This window comes from Salminus brasiliensis, chromosome 22 (assembly GCF_030463535.1).
Source record: "Salminus brasiliensis chromosome 22, fSalBra1.hap2, whole genome shotgun sequence".
NCBI classification, from domain to species: domain Eukaryota; kingdom Metazoa; phylum Chordata; class Actinopteri; order Characiformes; family Bryconidae; genus Salminus; species Salminus brasiliensis.
The window spans coordinates 18,766,076-18,784,916 of NC_132899.1; the positions used below are offsets into that span (position 1 = coordinate 18,766,076).

The 18,841-nt window shown below is 40.7% G+C and overlaps 1 protein-coding gene across 1 annotated transcript in view; it reads left to right on the forward strand.

The window, feature by feature from the left end:
* Positions 1–18,841, forward strand: part of myo1d (myosin 1D) — a 95,365-nt gene that overhangs the window by 6,777 nt on the left and 69,747 nt on the right. The window contains exons 2-3 of the mRNA XM_072666767.1: positions 16,877–17,090; positions 18,587–18,680. Of these exons, the coding sequence (XP_072522868.1) occupies positions 16,877–17,090; positions 18,587–18,680 (308 nt within the window). The remainder of the gene's footprint in view (positions 1–16,876; positions 17,091–18,586; positions 18,681–18,841) is intronic.

Genomic DNA, 18,841 nt, shown 5'->3' on the forward strand with positions numbered 1-18,841 from the left:
ATGATGATTCCTTTCCACTGATGAACGGGGTGTCTGACTAACAGGGTACAGCGCACCTGTGTGGTATGTGTACTTTCTTTATTGGCAGTGAGTGTAGTTACGAGAGAATAGACCCTAATAAATCGTCAGCTCGGTGTGTGTGTGTACATTGGGAATGGAACTGCTTATTTTCAAATTCCATCCATGGAGAATGAATGTCATTTAAGAAATATTTTCCATAAACTTGCTAAAGACCCTGGAGGTTTAGACTACCTCTTGGGGTCCGGCGGATGGCCTGTTTCTTGTACCAGTGCTGCCCAGAGGTCCATCTGCTCTCTTGAGCTTAGACCACTGGCATGCTTGCCCATGGCTAAGGGCTCTCGCCTGGCCAGATCTCTCATAGTTTTCCTCTTTGTTCCTCTCTTAATAAAAACAAACAGAACGGGAACAGGCTGTCCAGCCTAGTGGGTTGCTGTGCTTGGGGCTAAAATTAAAGAAGGTTTTCTGCACTAACTATGAATGTTAATCTTTAATGTGTTTGCAATCAGTAAATGCTTTTTCTATTGTTTTGCTGACTTGTGCACTCAGTTGCTTTGAAATGAGGTTGCGTTAATCATAGACATATGCTTGTAATCCCTATAAAAGTGCTAACATTTGATTGATTCTTGTTTGACTACAGCTTGCAGCACTATCACTGTTTCTATTACTCTGCCTCCTTTTCCCATCAGAATGTGCTTTTCAGTTCTCTGGTATTGCTCAGTACCAGCCCCGGCACTCATGAAAAAATGAAAAAAGCAGCAAGAAGAGTCTGTAATGGTGAAAATATGTGTCTTTTCCTGAAAGGCTGGATTAGGGCATGATTAGATTTTTTTTTTTTTTTTTTGGGAAAACAGGCCCCTTTCTCTCGCTCTCCAGCAAAGAAAAGGGTTAGTCTCGCCACAAGAATTTCCATACAACCCCCTGTAATCTGAAGCACATTACCGGCCTTACATAAACAGGGCTGTGCTTTTTCGCTCCCCCCCCTTCAAAATAAGAACCGAGGCCCACAAATGTCTCATTTGTAGACCACGAGTCCTGGCAGAGGGGCACTAAGAGTAGTAACGTTTAAAGGGCTTCCTCGCTCTTTCTATGTGCCCCATGTACCTCTCTTCAATCCTTAGTGTTTATGACCAGCTTGTTTTTATGGTGCTGACTGATGACTGATCTCCCGCCACTCTTGCATGTGTTTGTAGTGGGTTTGTAGTAATGGCTGATGTATTTGTTGTAGTTTGTGGTATTTGCCTGAGGCAGTGAATCAGATTGAGTATCACTGACTGAGTAGATGTCATTATGTTTATTATGTTCCATATCTGTGGAACTTTATATGAAAGAGTGCCTAGCCTATGTTTTTCTTGTTTCTTCTTTCCATTGAAACACCATTGATCCAAATAAATTTGTAAGTCATTATTTACTTAACCATTTACCATCCCCTAATTTCAATATTTCATTTTCAAATATGAAACCAACAATGTCTGTATAAATTAATAAACATTGAAAGTTTTATCCTATAAAATCCTATAAGTTGTGTCAGTAGTCAGATTTGGCCAATGGTTTTCTATATAAATCAAGCTTGTACCTTTTCCGATCTTCACTATTACTGCTACTTCTCATCCCTTGTCTACATCTGTCCTCCTTCTCCATTTCTTTCATAACTATTGCTATATGACTGTAGAATTTAAAAGGCCCATATGTACAATAGTGTAGTAGTATAAGAGCTTTATGTAGTTTAGCTGTTTATATCCTCATATTCATTAGTAAATTATATAAATTTAATAATCATCCTCTTGTTTGAGTGTCTACATCCACAGCTTGAGAAGAAGGTGTGCCATTTTGTGAACTCAAGGTGAAGTAAATGTTGGCTAACTAGTTCAATTTACACATCTTTAGGACACAGCAAGAAGGTTATGTTACAGTCATTTACAGGGATTGTTTGGGAAGATGGACTATTCTGGCATTCAGTGAGTGAAAAATGTACCTTTTAGGTTTGGTCAGGGGGGCCTGCAGTAGTACAGTCTGTAAATGTGAGTGGGCTGTGGTTAGCAGTGACATCATTTTGGAGCAGCTCCATGTCTGTCCACCTGTTGACTCAGAGCTGTGTTGGCTTTGTGGAGAAGCCCTGTTGCACAGCCAGGTTGGAGTGCATGCTGAGGGTGTGACTCATACACACACACACACACACACACACATACACACACACACACACACAAAACAGAGACACCCTTCAGTCCACTTTCCAACTCTCTCTCTCTATTTCTCCATGTAATTACAGTATACAGCTAGCCAATATCCTCATTAACTTTCCTTTACACACTCACCCCCCCCCTTTCCTTTCTGTCTTTTTCTCTCTCTCTCGCTCTCACTCTCTTTTGTCTGTTTTTCTGCTTTTCCCTGCCCTCTCTTTACCCTGATCGAAATCTGAGAGCTCTCCTGAAATAACATGCTGAGTAATGTCTGAGTCTGCTGGATGGCCTCGTCTTTTTTGTCCTGCCTTCTTGCTTTCTGTCTTTCTGTTTTCTTTTTTTGGCTGTCATCCCATCTTCTGTTTCTCTGTCATCGCACATCAGGATTGGGACCAGTATGCCAGAGTCAAAAAGTGATCAGGCCCGAGGCCAAGCTTTTTCACCCGGTCCATTCCATTCACCTTATTGCTGACTTATGAACCGTATTCACACTTCTGAAACAGCTTCTCTAATTCTTTAGCCGACAACAAAAAGCAGCTGATGTCATGTAGCAGTAAGTACGCTGAAATAACATAACCTTGGTCTGTTGGTTCCCTAAGATACTTGGGCCTGTCCTCCATTCCTGAGCTGTGCAGAAATTATGTAATCCGACATAAAATATATATGAGCAGCTTTGTTCATCGCTAATAAAAAGTAGTGCCTATGTATCTCCTCACCCTTGTCTTTTGTGGATGTGTGGTTAAGGGTCATAGCAACCACCTAACAACCCCATAGCAACACCAATAAACCCCCCTGGATATCCTAGCATACACTTAGCAACCGTTTAGCAACATTGTAGGAAACACCTAGCCAACCCTCACAGGCACCGTTGCAACCACCTAACAACCCCTCAAACACCATAGCAACAACTTAGCAACACCAACAAAACCCCCTGGATATCATTGCACACCCCTAGCAAAACCATACTTGGCAACTACTTAGCAACATAAAAAACATGTGGTTTACCATAGCAACCACCTAGCAACTTCTTAGCAACACTATAGCAACAATTTGGCAGCACCAGTGAAACCACCTTGGTTACCATTGCAAAAACCTAGCAAGCCCTTAGTGACACCAAAAAAACACCTGGTATACCATAGCAACCACCTAACAACACCATAGCAACAACTTGGGTTACTACAGCAACTGTGCAGTAACAGCCTATCAACTGCCTGACAATGAAAACCAACTAAGCTGGTCAACCATTCTGTGTTTCCTTTAGGCAGTGATGCTCCTTTAGGATGTTTAGTGATATTAATTTTATGTTAGAAAATATTCTGCTGTGGAAACTCGAAATGTACACATCAGATCTCACCCTAAAGTTGGCATACAATTGTCCTATCTGTGCAAATGTAAAAATTTTAAGAACCCCCCTTTAAAACAAGTACCGCTGATACCGCTGAATCTCCAGGACCGCTCCAAAGAGCATTTAACAGAAATCAGGCATTAAGTTACAGAAATTCACAATATAGGATAAGGCTACCAAACAGTCAATTGTTTGAATGTCTCCGTGAGCCCTGATGGATGAAGTATGAGGAAACAGAAGCCACCCAGGCACTGCCTAGACAAGGCCATCCCTCAAATCTCGGAGCAGATCCGAACAAGAGGGCTTGTGAGGAAAGACACAAAGCGGTCGGCAGACAATATAAATGAGCTAACTGAGTTCAGGATCTGAGACTGGAGTAAAGGTGCATCAGTCAAGGGTTACAGAGTTCTGCATAAAACCGACCTGCATGAGAGAGTGACTAGAAACAAGCCTTTAAACAAATCACAGCTAAAATGAGGGGAAAGAATGTTGGTCAGATGGCACAAACATAACATCTGCCCATTTCTCAACAGACACCAGTACAACAGTGACGTATGGAGGTGACAGCATCATGTTGTGAGGATGCTTTACCTCTGCAGGCACTGGGCATCTTGTTAAAATTAGAGTATGGATGGGTGGGTGGTAGAAATACAGGGAGAGAGTGGAAGACAACCTGCATCAGCCAGCTAAAAAGCTAAAGCAGGACGCTGTTCCCAGGTACAAGGTCAGAGGAACTCATGAGTGATTGAACAATAAATAGATTAATGCCTTAACCAAAAGGGTGTTTCAGTAGTAGCAGCATTTATAGTGCTGTTTTGTAGTGCCATGCCGTTGCTCTCTGTCTGTATGATTGTGTTAGGAAGAGCAAGCGAGGCTGTGTTAGGAGGACAGGGACGAGACCGAGTCTAATCGAGTAAATCTAGACCAGCTGGCATGAAGAAACCTATCAACCCAGGAAGATTGATTTGTCTGTTGGCCGGTGGTGGGAGTGCTCTGCCTTTAAAAGACCTGTCAGCTGCTGCGAGGGAGCCTCTGTTTAGCACTGCGAGAGTGTTAACCTGGCAGAGATGCTGCTAATGCGACTCCCAGATGTGTCTGAACAGTGAGACTTGTGGCACTGAAATGGGCGTGGAAGGCTGGCTCTGAGATCAAGTTCAAAGGCCAAGAAAAAGAGCCAGCTGTCTGAGATGAAGTTAAAGACAAAGTTTATTCTGTTTGTTCTGAAACTACATGAAGGTTTTAATGAGTTGTTGGAGGAATGTTAAGGACATTTAAGAGACATGTAGTGTTCAGGAGAGATACAGCATGTGTGACTTTTTAAATGACTTCTGGGGTCATTGAATCTTTTAGAAACTGTTCTACAATGGTTCTTTACAGCCTGTGGTTTTATGTTGAATCATCTGTATGCTTTTGGGGGCCAGGTTGAAGGGATCTTTGGATTGGTGGAAAACCTTTTGTAGATGATTCTATAAAGCACCAACACAAATTCCACTCTTGTTCCACTATTGAGTCAAAAAAATCCCTTTTCAGTACTATATAAAGCTGCAAGGCAGAAGTTCTCAAACCCGGCCTGGAGGACCGCCAGACAGTCTGAACTTTTAGCTCAATCTCGGTCTTGTGGGTATAAGATTCTTTGAGGAACTTTTGGGGGTTCTTCAATTTGAAACTGTGGAGGAACCTCTTAAGGTGCCTTGATGAAGACGAAAAAGGTTCCTTGTAGGTTCCTTAAAGCACCTTAAGAGGTTCCTCCAGTTTTAAATTGAAGAAACTCTAAAAGTGCCTTAAGGAACTCCTACTTTTAATAGTGTAGAGAACAAAATTTGTGGTTCCTTCAATAATATTTGCCCTAAAGTCTCTATGGCCCAAGTTCTCTTTTGAACTGGTTTGTTGATAGAACATTGTTCCAAAAGGCCTACAATTTGTCCAAGTGCTTTTTGGCTAATGTAAGACCAGCATCAATGTTTATTTTAGTTAGTGGTCTTTTCTGTCTTGCTGCTCTCTCATGAACATCCATTTTGGCCAAATCTCTTTGTTACTATAAAGTCATGAAGGCTGACAGTATCTAAGACTAGGAAGAGACCTGCAGTTTATTGTAGGTAGGGATGTTCCCATGATGTTGCACTGGGATCAGAGCAGATCCAGGCATGTTATAATAAATCGGATATTGGCTATTTTAATCAGAATCCAGTTCTGAGTCTTTGTTTAAACCATAGTGTTCAGCAGTGCCATTTGGTGTCCTTAAGGCGGCATGAATGGGCATCATTGCCCAGCTGGCAGCAGTAAGAACGTTCTCAGAAGGTAAATAAGAGTTTAGATTCTGCAGTGTGCCGTTATTTCCCAGTGGAACATGAACATAAAAAACATATCTGAAGCTATATAAAACTGTCACTGAAACACTGTTTTACCAGTGAGTAAACTGCATCTTTCTGCATCTTAAACCAGCACTAAAGAGCACATTTAGAACTGGAGGCTGGAGGCTAATGCTAATGCTAATTTACATTCGCTCACTATAAACCATTTATCTCACATCGGTAGTCGACAAATGAGTGATATCTGTCCAGGGGAGGTGAGTGAGACTGGATTTTAAGTTATTAAACTAGATGTAAAACGGGCATTATAAGAAAAGTCTCTACAAAACTAAATAAATCAGACCAGAATGTCTCACTATAGAAACGGGTATCAAAAATAATGTGATTTTACTTCAGCGTTAATCAGTAGCTCCTCTTAACTGTGTGGCTTTATGCAAACACAAAGATTGTATCGATATCGGACTAATACTCAGCGTTAAGAGACTCTAATTGAATTGGGGGGGGGGTAACCTGATTGGGACATCCCTACTTCAATGTTGGGGGACCGTCTTGGAAGGCTGTCCACTCTTGTGAAGATTCACCTAGCAGTCCTAGGGTCTTAGGGTCTTCTGTTGGGATAAAATGGGATCTGGTTTAGCAAAGTCCTAGAACCTTATTTTCTGGACTGATAACCTTTTCAAAGTGAATGTGCCGGTGTTAACATCTCTTGGAACCCGTGTAGATTGTAAATAATATATATATTTAGTCTCATAAATATAACAGCATCTGTTTGTAATAATTAACCAACTATTTCAAAACCCTAAGGGGGATAATGCTACAAATCATTTACTCCTACCTATAAAACTGTATCTGGATCCAGAACAGAGGCGGACTCATTATCAGGTCATACCCAGCATGCACTGTGTTAAGCTGTGGGCTCCGGGTGATAGTGAGTGCTTGGTGGTAAATAGTGTGTGAGGGATAAATGTGGATCAAGGAAAGATTATCCTGTCATTGCCGTGGTTGTGATAAAGCAGACCGAAGCACTCTATCTAGGGGTCAGAGCTGCTGTTTCATTAACCAACAGTTTAAGATGCCGCACTGTTGTCCCTGAGAGAGGTGCTGAACTTTTTAATCAGTGTCCTAACTGGGTCAGCAGACTTTCACCCGGTTTTATCTGTCCACGGCTTACATTCTGTAGCATTATTTCTGTGACACAACCATTCCTTCCCTAACCACACACACACACACACACACACACACACACACATACACATATTCTGCTACTCTACTGCTCTCATTTTTTTCCATTTACTGGATATTTAACTGTCAGGGAATGCTGGTCGCGCTCCACCCTTGTTAACTGTGGACAAATAACCACTAGAGACCCACCCAAACAAGACTGCAAGCTGTAGTTATCTTCAGCCAGGCCTGTAATTCCACTCTAAAAATGGAGCGGCTCTCTCATGGCCTTTTGTGTGAGGATTTTTTAACCGCTTGTCCTGGGTAAGCAGGGGTTAAAACTGTAACCGGTACTGTGAATAACTGGGGACTATGTATCCATGAAGTCTTCTTTTCCTCATCCATTGTTTTCATTCTTTCTTTTCTTTTGTAACAAGTCTTGTAAATGTAAAAAGGGCATTTGTTCATTCAGCATTGATATTTTAACTATCAGACTGAAAAAATGTGAGGGTGGTACAGATTGAGATGGAATATAGCAACAAAAAAAAAAAAAAAAAGGAAAGCTGAGTCCTAAGTCCTAATTTAGCGATGTTGGATTATTACATGTCAATATATGGTCATAAATGGTCAATCAGTGTCACTTTAGGTGTTGTTTAGGTGAGAGCACAAACACAAGTGAATGGTCTTAGGAGTGTTTTCAGGTATGTTCAGTTGACTGGTTCATCCAGGTTTGCTGGCTCTCCCTTGCCTTTGTTTTTTCAGAGCGTTCCATCCACAGTTAAATGCAAAGTGTGATAGTTAGCTTATTTATTATAATTTATTATTAAACAATCCTCATTTAGAATTTTTTTAAATACTTATGTTTACAGTATTACCATTACACCCAACCTTACTATGAAACTTGGTGGTGGTAGTGGACTTTTAATGAGAACTAAAAATCTTGTGTCCTTACTCTACCATGTCAGGCCACATGTTTTCACATCAGATGTCTGTTCTGTATCTCTCTTCTTGTCAATACATTCATGTGTACAGAGTGTTCATGAGGGGGGCTCTCAAAGTGCAATAATTGTAGCTTGGGCAGTGGTGTAAAAGTGGATTAGTCTCCCTGTCTCACAAATGCTACTTTACAGAGGCTATTAAACAGTTTTTATTGTCGATCAATTTATCTTTGGCTCATAGGGCTTAGCATAAATGTTCTGTTGACTGCTAAACAACGAGCTAGAGTTGGTTATTTTCAATGAGAGGTTTTGGCACTTTTGTGTTTCCTTTGGTAGTTAAGTTGAGTTGTACTATATTTGAACAGTGGCAACCCTGGGATCAGTAACCCAGCACTCTCATCACCATTTTCCCCTAAAACAAATACTGACTTAAAGTGATTCTTCAAACCAATCAGAACTTGGGCAATTTATGCATTGGTGGCTCTCTTTCATAGCATTCCCATCTCAAAACAATGTTGCATTAGTGGTGTCTGACCAACTACCAGTGAGTGAGCTATAGCTAATATTTTCACTGTGATAAAACGACTGCAATACACAGGTTAGCAAATAAACAGTGTTTCTAGTGTTGACTTAATGAAGGACCAGTTGAATAGTTTCACGTAGATAATACTGGGCTTTGGAGAGCAGCTGGTTAATGGAGCTGTTCCCTGTCTCTGCTGTGTGGAATCTGCAGTAAAAGTATGTATATATTCATTAATGCTGTACAAACTATAAAGTCTACTCATAAATGTATAAATTTGCTTAGTATTTTTAGTTTATTTATAATTGGCATAGTTTGTTGACTAGTCTAACTTGGTTGCGCTTGTTTGTAACCACAGTGTTGTGCTGTTGTGTGTATAAGCACTCCTCTGAGAATGACACGAAGATCTATTACCCACTGGTTTCATCGACACTCAGTCATTGCGTATTGACTCTATTTTCATAAATCAGAAATTATGTAAAAAAACAAAATGATGAGAAGGTGATGAGATTTAGTACACTTTACAAAGGCCATGGTGTCAGTTGAAAAACATTGTGAGAGTTGCTCAGTATTGAGGTATGCAGGAGGAAGTTGTAGAACGAGTCTAAATGAATAGGTATGAGTACATGTGTGTAAGAGCAGAAAGGGAGCTAGTGTGAGGCTGATTGCTAAAGCTAGAGGATTCAGTGGTGCATACACACAGCTGGGAGTAAAAGTGAGGTGGGCCTGGCACAGCCTGACCAACGGCCTTCATCTGCATCCAGACTAAATCCTCACAGGGTTGGGCAGGAAATGCTGCCAGCAGGGGGTAGGAGTTGTGCCATCCTGAACCCAGCACATGGGTGGACATGGTCAAACGCCGGATCGTAAAATGAACCAAGGGGATTGTTAGACTTGAAAATATGTTGCTATTAAATAAATGAAGTATTTGTATTTAACTAGCTGATTTACACAAAACACACATTAAAATACATTCCAGAAATTGCTCTGAAATATGCATCAACAATTGAATGCATCTTTTATTTATATATATATATATATATATGTGTGTGTGTGTGTGTGTGTGTGTGTGTGTGTGTGTGTGTGTTCTGACTGGCTTCTCCTGTGTTGTCTCATTCACAAAGCAGTCCCTATTGAAACACTCTCTATATAACTTTAACTTCTGTGGATTGAATAGGCGGATGCAGGTCATTTGTTTGTTTTCTTGACATCACAGAAACAATGAATTAAAAACTAGCTGTTTTTTCGGCTTCAATTCCATATATGGACTGGGGAGTTAACAGTATGTTTTGAAACAATGCTTACATGCTCAACGCTTTCTTAATGGGGGGAAAAAAGGAAATTAGGTTTACCATGATATAGGCTAGGGCTGGACGATATGGTAAAAATATCTTCACTTTGCACAATATTTATCTTGATAATTTTTTCTCACAGACAAACTGCTACCAAAAAACACTCCAATACTTAGTACAGTAATTTGTACTCAACATTTGCTGCACTCCATCCAATTGAACTGGACTGATTTACCCTCTGTAATGAAACATGCAGTGGTGATGTCCACTCTATGCTCATAAAATCATATTGTGTATCACGATAAGAAAAGTTATCACCATGCGAAATAATCATATTTCCCATGCCGAATATAGGCCCTTTAGGTTGATTGCTAATGCTTGCTTTTTTCCTCCTCACCTCTCCCCTCTGTCAGTTTTGTTCACAGTGGTATGGATAGAAACCAGATGTCTGAAGTGCTTAATGCCCCTAAAAGCTCTGTCACAGAAATGCATTGCATAAAACTTTCTAAATGCATTCATGGCACATGTATATGGAGTAAAATGAGGGTCTTTAATGCTGACGAGAAAATAAAACTATCACAAAGATGTGGTCTCACAGAGTTGTTCTCCTTGTAAAGAGGAGAGAGGTGTGGCCAAGATGGAAAGGTGTGTCATGGATATTTCACCTCTTCAGCTGGAGCGGGTGCCACAGAGCCTACCCATTATAACAGACGCTAGCCAAACTGGACCACAGGTATTTAGTTTGGTTTCGCTCGTCAGTTCATGCTGGGAGCCCATTCGCTGATTTTGAACAGGTACATGTTAGGAAGCTGCTCCCAGTAGCTTTTGAAAAGATCTAACCAGCACAAGAGAGGACGCTAACCCAATTTCAGATTGTTTGCAATGAGATCTAACGTTAACATTGCAGTGCAAACTTGCATCATTTGAATTATAAAGAATAAGTTACTTTCTCTTCCACATGTTTGTTTGTGCTTTTGTGAATGCCTGGAAGACTGCTTTCCAATACCACCCTTATAGAGAGTAAAACTAACAGCAAATTGAAAGTGACAATTCTTTTATCAGAAATATCTCATCAGGGTCGAATCCTGGGTCATGCTGCTTGCCATCTGCAGCTGGAGTCTGAGAGAGCGCAATTGGCCTTGCTCTATTAGACGTCTGTGATGACCAACATCACATGTGGGTAAGAAAGTGCTATCAACCCATCCCTATCGATCGATCGCATTAAAGCCAAGGAGCTGCACATTGGCTACCTAGTAATTCTGCATCAGCAGCAGTTCAAAAAGAGGCAGTGGCAGGCCTCACATGTTGGAGGAGACATGTGCTAGTCTTCACCCTCCTTGCTAGTGATGGGGAGTTTGCAAGAGTAGGGATTGGGTAATTGGGTCTGTATAATTATCGGTGTATAATGTGTGGTTTCATTGCCCAGACAATAAACTGTAATGCCTGTCCATATTGCTTAACCAGGCAGCACAGCTGAAACACAGCCCCCCACCTCACATTACCCAAAAGCCAATCTTTTCTCCATTTAAAACTCCCACCCTCATTTTGTCTTTGTTCGATTCATTCACAAGCAAGCAAACTGTCTTCAAAATATGAATTGAGCACACCTGCTGGAAGCTTCTGCCTTCATGTCTTTCAGTGCTTTTGGTGGCTTATTGGTAATACTAAATCACAGAGACGATGCACACTTGCCAAAATGCACACTGGGATTCATTTTACAGTATTACATGCACAATTGGTTTTGTGTTGGCCAGCTGCCTTCTTATAACAGGAAGAGAAGATGACTTTGGAAATGAATCATGACTCTATTTATACACATTGTGATGGGAAAACTCTGTGGCATCGACAGAACTTCTGCCCAATCTCTCCGCGCCCCAGCATTGATGCACTGGCAGGATGCACCGAAGCAGCAGATGGCAGAGACTGTATGCAGGCTTTTTTAGTTCTCTCACTGTGATGTTCTGTGATGCTGGTCATTGTAACTTTGACATATTAGGATTCAATACATAGTATAATCCTGATTGAGGGTATTCTGTACACAGATGTTGATTGGAGGCATTCTGTTGATCTAAAGAATCATGCACAGATAAATCAACAGAATGCTTCCAATCTGTAGAATCATGCACAGATAAATCAAGTCAGAAATGTCATTAATCCTGTATAGCATATAATCCTGTATGTTGTATGAGAGTTTCTGGCATATTGCCCGAGGGTAGTATGGACTGTGGTGGAATGAATCATTTAAACCTTTGACTGGTAGAACACTGTGCCCTCATAAGGGATGACACAATGTGTTGCTTAATGTTCATCAAGCCAGTTCATCTAGTTTGTGAACATTTCAATAACCAGCACTCTGTAAGGTTGAGCGAAAGTAATGGGGTTTTTATTTTTAGGTGCCCAAAACAACCAGGGATCAGCTTCTTGAGCATGAATTGAAAGTAGCCTTGGGCTGAATTGCTGTGTGAATAGGCTGGACTTGTGCCCAAGTGACTGTGAACATTTTTACCACAGGACCAGCCTCCAGTGATGGTAAAAACGGAGGCAGTTCACTGCAAAGACCAAAAGATATTTTGTCAGTTCTGAGGTTTTGGCTAGCTTCTGTCTATGTTGTGAATGTATGGACATGGAGAAGATATTTACATTGGGATGTACTTTTGAAAATAAAGGCGCCTCAGATGGATGTTTGAGCAATTCCACTTTTCATTTAAAAAAAACAAAAAAAACAAAACAACACCAAAAAAAACGTTTATCAAATTTGTCCCCCTAGCACTAGCAATGCTTTCTGACAGTAGGGTAACAACTACACATGTCCCCTCCAATACAAGTAAAGCCAGCCACAGCCTCTTTTCGAACTGCTACCAAAACAACATTGAGGAAGGCAGCCGGGGAAGGCAGCCGGGGAAGGCAGCCGGTCAACAACGCCATCTACCCACCCGGAGAGAGCATAGCCTAGTGTGTTCTCTCTATATATGGCTTCTGATGGCAAAGTGGCTCAGGATTCAAACTCACCCCCACTAAGTCGGTACAATAGCGCAAGAGTGTAGTTGAATAAGGAGGATTGAGTATGTGTAACTGACTTACTGTGTCTCCATTTTTTTTTTTTTTTTTTTAATCTAAGTAGTTCCTGGAAACATTAACAGATGTAATTATGGAGATAAAAATTATAGCACTTTTATATATTTATATAACACTTACTTTTGTCATGCTTTTTCTTCCAGGAATGTTTTGATGACCCTTAATTTTGAAGCAGCGAGAGAGTCAACACAGTAATTACATCTGAGTGGAGTTGGAGTGTCATTGCTATCAAATAAAAGATGCACTAACATTTACGGTTTAACTGCTTGTTAGTTGTTTTCCACACAGCTACAGTAATAGACAGCACAAGAGTTTGTGGTCCACAAGCACTATTGGTCTGGACTAACGTGTAGTCTGGGTCTCAAAAACTGGCCTTTAGGGTTTAATGGCTTGGTCACGCAAGTCAGTATTCTTTATCCATCATGTTCTGTTATGTTTACATTTCCTGTTGGGCAATTTGTTCCTTCTTCACCCTCATGGATCATGCAAGAGTACACCTTGTTCTTTTCCTGTTATTTTGAACCCTCGTGTACTATATACTATATAAAAAAAAAGGTGGGAAAGGGGGTGGGGGGGACTACAAAACAAATCCACTCTGAGAGAACTCCCAGTTGGGATGATGCTAGACTGAACCTACAAAGCAGAACAAATGGAAGCTCATGAGATTCCCAGGCTACAAAACATGCACCGTTGTAATGCTGTAAACCACAATTCCTTGTTCCAGAGACCACAACTGTGTTTCAGCACTGCTTGCCAGCGATGCTAAGCTAGGGAACTGATGTGAGTGGTAGGTAGGCTGGGCCGCTGAGTTGTGGTGGCCTGTGCTCCATACACACAGACTTCACATTGACGAGAGAACAATGGAGCGGGCACGCCGCATCCTCCCACATTATAGGAGTGCACAAAGGAGCTTTTAACTCCTGCTGCCCGAGTGCCAGCCTGACAGGCATCAGGCACTAGAGCGGCAGCGTCATAGTCCTGCCATGTGGCTTGACGCTCGCCAGCTCAGCATGCTGCCGCAGGAGAGAATGCATTTACTAGTGCTTCACAAAAATACCATTTATCATGTGTGTTGTTTTTAACGAGTGTCTTGGACAGGTGAGTTTTGCAGCTGGTTTAAGGAATCCTGTTCCAAGAAGGGTGAATAATTTTGGTTAGACTAATGGAAGACTGTCTTTAATCAATTGCAGTGTTGCAATATTGCATTTTTTTCCATGTTCTGTTGCCTGAACACGCACTCACACCGACACACAGGCTTTTGTATTTGTGCTATTGCAAACTAGTCTACTGCTTAGACAAAGGGATGGAATAGTGTTTGAACTGTAACAAAAATACAAAAATGCAAAAGGACAAAAATACTTGTCCTACACATCCTCCATTTTTCTTGTTTTGTTTTGCTCACAGAGATACAGTTAGTTTATTCTGACCCCTAGAATTGACCACGCTGTTTGTTACTATGCCTTTAAAACCAATATATGTAAAGGACATCTGTTCTGACTGGCTGCCTTATACTTTGCCCCACTCAAATACTGTACATAAAATTAAAAAATACTGGGATGTAACAAAATGCTGTTCTTCCACATATGGCCTGTATGAAGGAAATGCCAAAGACATAAATGTCATTTTTCATAATCTGGTCCCTTTAAAGGCTTGTTTGAGACCTCCCTAAGGCTAAGCTTCAGGAAATCTCTTTAAAGGGCTGCTGGAAAGTAAGAGCTCTCAAAATTATTGTTTAATTCAGTAAATCTACTCTCACTCATAATCTCATTATTTAGAGTCTGCAGTCACATTAGCCACAGTCCTTCATTATCTCACTCTTTCTGACCAGTTATTAATGATGTTCTGTTATTTGTTGTACTATCAGTCAGCTAGAGGAGGATCGGTTCCTCTGAAGGTTTCTTTCCCTCAGTTTGATGGAGTTTTTCCTTGCCACTGTTGGGGCTTGGACCTGGATCTCTGTGTAAAGCTGCTTTGTGACAGCAATAATTGTGAAAAACAGGATATAAATAAATTTCTATTTGAATGTAAACTCTTTTTCTACTTAGACTTCAGTAACTTTTATAAATCATGTATATGATTTTGCATCTGCTATGAAACTACTCAAACAGAAGACCGACTATTCTGAAGAAAAGCTGTGCATATGGTCACCAGGAGTTGGAATTGATGTGCCCATCCTGCATAATACCTAATATTCAAGTTTTTCTAGTTATGACGATGAGGAGCTGAAACATGGAGGCCTTCAGAGAGTAAAGGGTTTAAATGGCTTCTCCAGAGAACATGCCAGTTCTACAAGAAGAGAAATTGAAGAACTCTGAGTCCACAAAGATGCAAGAGGTGCAAATATGAGGGAGGGAGAGAGAGAGAGAGAGAGAGAAGTCTTTTTCCGAAGACGACTTCTTAAAGAGAGTAGTACCAGTGGAACACCTAGGCCTTGTCCAGGATGAATGCGCACTGAGATGCCTCAAAGCTCTGCACCTCCTGACAGGGGCAGAGTGGGCTTGGCAGAGGTGCTGCTGGAGAAGAAAGGAGGCTTTATTCTGAATATGACCCAGGGCTTCTCAGAAGAGGAAGGAAGTGAGGCTTTCATTCTCATGGGGCCTGAGCCCAGAACAGCCTGCTCCTGCTGGCCAGTGCAATTTCCAAGCTCTAGCAGCCATGATCCACAGCTGGACTGTGGGCTGGTGGGCCGTATGATTTGCATTGTATGCATTAGCCTGGCACCACCAAGCATACAACATGGCTTATGTTCCTTCTGTGACTGCACCTACATGTCTCTGAGCCCTGGCTTTAAGAACCCTCTGTATTTCTTTGTCTGATAGATAAAGCATTAATCACATGAAACAGGGAAATTATATCATATGTACTAAATTACTTCAATTGGTCAGTCAACAATATTGCTTTTTAGTTTTGTTGGAATTAATGGCTAACTGAGAACATAAGTAAATGCAGAGCATGTTTTCTTGCTGGAAGTTAGTTTTCTTGCTGGTTTATGTTTACCATACTGTGTAAGGATCCCTTTGGTGTCATTTTAGGCAAAGAACATTTAATTTTAGCATAGAGTACAATTACACCGACAGTTTGGGGTCACTAAAAGCATTGTATATACAATTTTAATCTGTGTAAAATTCACTGGAGGTTATTGGTCTGTTTGCATGCTAGAAAAAGTCCAGCGTTGGTACTTAACCCTGGCTCTGCAAATAGGGAAACAAACCGAGAACACAACACTGTTCTAGCCAGTCAGCAAGGGTTTAGACAGTAGAGAGACCTCTGAACATTGAAAGGCATGAAAAGGGATCAAGATCAGGATGTTGCTGTATTCCTGCTCAGTAAGTGGAAAACATCCGTTTGTGATGGATCATTACAACGGATTAGATTTTCGCAGCAGCAATTAAAGCAACAGTTTGCTAACCCACAACCTAGCGAACACTAACTAAGGCCAATCACATGCCATTACGTTGTTCTGTTATGTCATGTTCTTTCATCATACAGCCTTTACGAAGGGTTTTAAAAATGAAGATCTAAAAAGATGTCCGGCAATGGGCATCTGTACCTGTCAAATAAAAAATAAATAAATAAAAATCTGCCACTCATATGTTTTGAAAACATTGCTAGACAAGGTTAGACGGGCCACCAGCACTATGTTTACATATGTCCTGGGTTAGCCTCTCTTTGTGTTCTCTGTTTATACAAAGCTTTTGTGGACTTTGTGATTTACTCATAGTAAAGCCAGTGATCGCTTTTGATTTCACTGTAAATACATTACAAAGCCTAACACTGACCTCAACCTGTTTTGCACCTTTTGTGTTTTTCATTATAAGGAAATGAGTGCATTAAAGTGATCTTTCTTTACTTAAAGCTTTCAGTACTTACTAAACAAACCACAAGCCACAGCAGCTATAGGAGCTATAGCCTACTCGCACAACTTGGGACTGGTCAAACAAGTTCTATGTATGATGTAGTGATGAGTTTAGAGATTGATTGATTGATTATTAATATTGTTTTTTTTTTTTATTAATATATTTGTTTTTTCTCTGTAACCTCAGGTTCGAAAAGGGTCGCATCTACAGTTACATCGGGGAAGTGGTGGTGTCTGTCAACCCTTACCGTGCCATGAACATCTACGGGCGGGACATCATTGAGCAGTACAAAGGCCGGGAGTTGTACGAGCGCCCGCCACATCTCTTTGCCATCGCAGACGCTGCATACAAAGCCATGAAGAGAAGAAATAAAGACACCTGCATCGTTATCTCAGGTCAGTCGCGCTGTGCTCTGAGCGCGAGTATGTGTCTTAGTTTGGACACTGCGCACTATATAATCAGACTCAGTGTGTACATGTTCCAAACCAATCTCCCTGTTTATGTTTTTCCTAAATGTCACTGGATCCTCTGAATGATGTTAAGGAGCCGAAAAATGAGTTATACTACGTCCATGCTACAAGAAAGCAAACACCTCTGCTCACTAAAATGACATGAAATTTAGTGGAAGCAGGTCTATTAAACTACTACTTTAAATACAACGTTACTCTTACTGGCAAAGCAACTGAACCCCTACATTTTAAAAAATCTTTGTTGAATGTTGGGGGTATTTTGGTATGTGCAGCCAGTCTCATGAGGTCAAAGAAAGTAAGTGCACTGTAGTTTTAGCTTGTACTGGCCTCATAATACAAAGGATGCAACGACCTTCAGAAAGACAGGGTACACGTTTTGTGCGTATTAAATGTGTAGTGTTTTGGGCTTTATTTTCAGTGAATTTAATCATTCAGGTACACTCAGGTAAACTACATCCATACATTTAATTAAAAGGATAAAGACTTGCATAAAAAGTGATTATCACAGTTCAGAAGTACACATTTTGAGACACAGCATAAGAGAAACCCCTTCAGATTATCTTCTATATTGGACAAACCATTCCCAGTGACAGAAATACACTTCTAAGCTATTTTAACCCAGTGCTTCCCTCACAAACCTATCATTTACTTTGTCGTTGTCGTTGTCTTTTTTTTTTTTTTTTTTTTTTTTTTTAATTACAGCCTTTGGTCTTATTTTTGGTGTATTTTCTTACAGCCGCAGTCAGTGCTGGTATGACTGACTGGATATAATGTGATTAGATCTGTGGTCAGGGTAGAATTGCTCATTGCTGGCGTGTGTGTGTGTGTGTGTGTGTGTGTGTGTGTGTGTGTGTGTGTGGTTCAGTAAGGGTGGACCATTCAGGGAATCCACTCGCACAGCACACGAGCAAACAGCTTTGTCACTGAGCTCGTTCACTGAGGGTCCTTTGTGCGAGTGAAAAGTATTTGTGGTTAATTCACGATACTGACTCAGTGGCACGTTACTACATATTTATTTTTTCGTCTGGGAATTTATTCAGAGGTGGGGCACATGCCTCAGGGGAAATTGGCTGGAGGCGATGGGGTGTTTAAAAGAGCAGATGCAATTTTGCCTCTGAACAAAAACACTGATAATGATCCCAAGTGACCACAGGTTGTGACTACATTGCAGAAATATTTGGGCTGTTTAGTGCCATCTAGTGGTTAAAGGCTGCATAAGAAGACAATTTTGGCTTGCCTTGGCATTATCTTGTAATGCTATTGAGTTATTCAATGCCAGTGCCCATAACGTGTGCATGTTTTATTATACTTTACATTGGTACAGCACAGTAACGCAATGTTTGAGTATCAGTGTCTTGCCTGTGTTGTGTGATTTTTTTTTTTTTTTTTTTTTTTTTTTTTTTTTTTTTTCTACTTTTCAGGGGAGAGTGGAGCTGGAAAAACAGAAGCCAGTAAATACATTATGCAATATATTGCTGCTATCACCAATCCTAGCCAAAGAGCAGAAGTGGAGAGGTGAGTGAGAACATGTATATGTTTGTTCATCATCTTCTACTACACTCTGATAAAAGGTTCCTTGAAGCCATACCCTAAGAGAACCATGGTTGTTTCCTTAAAGAATCCATTTTAAATGTTATTTTTGATCACTTTTGCTTTAATTTTACTTTAATTGCTTT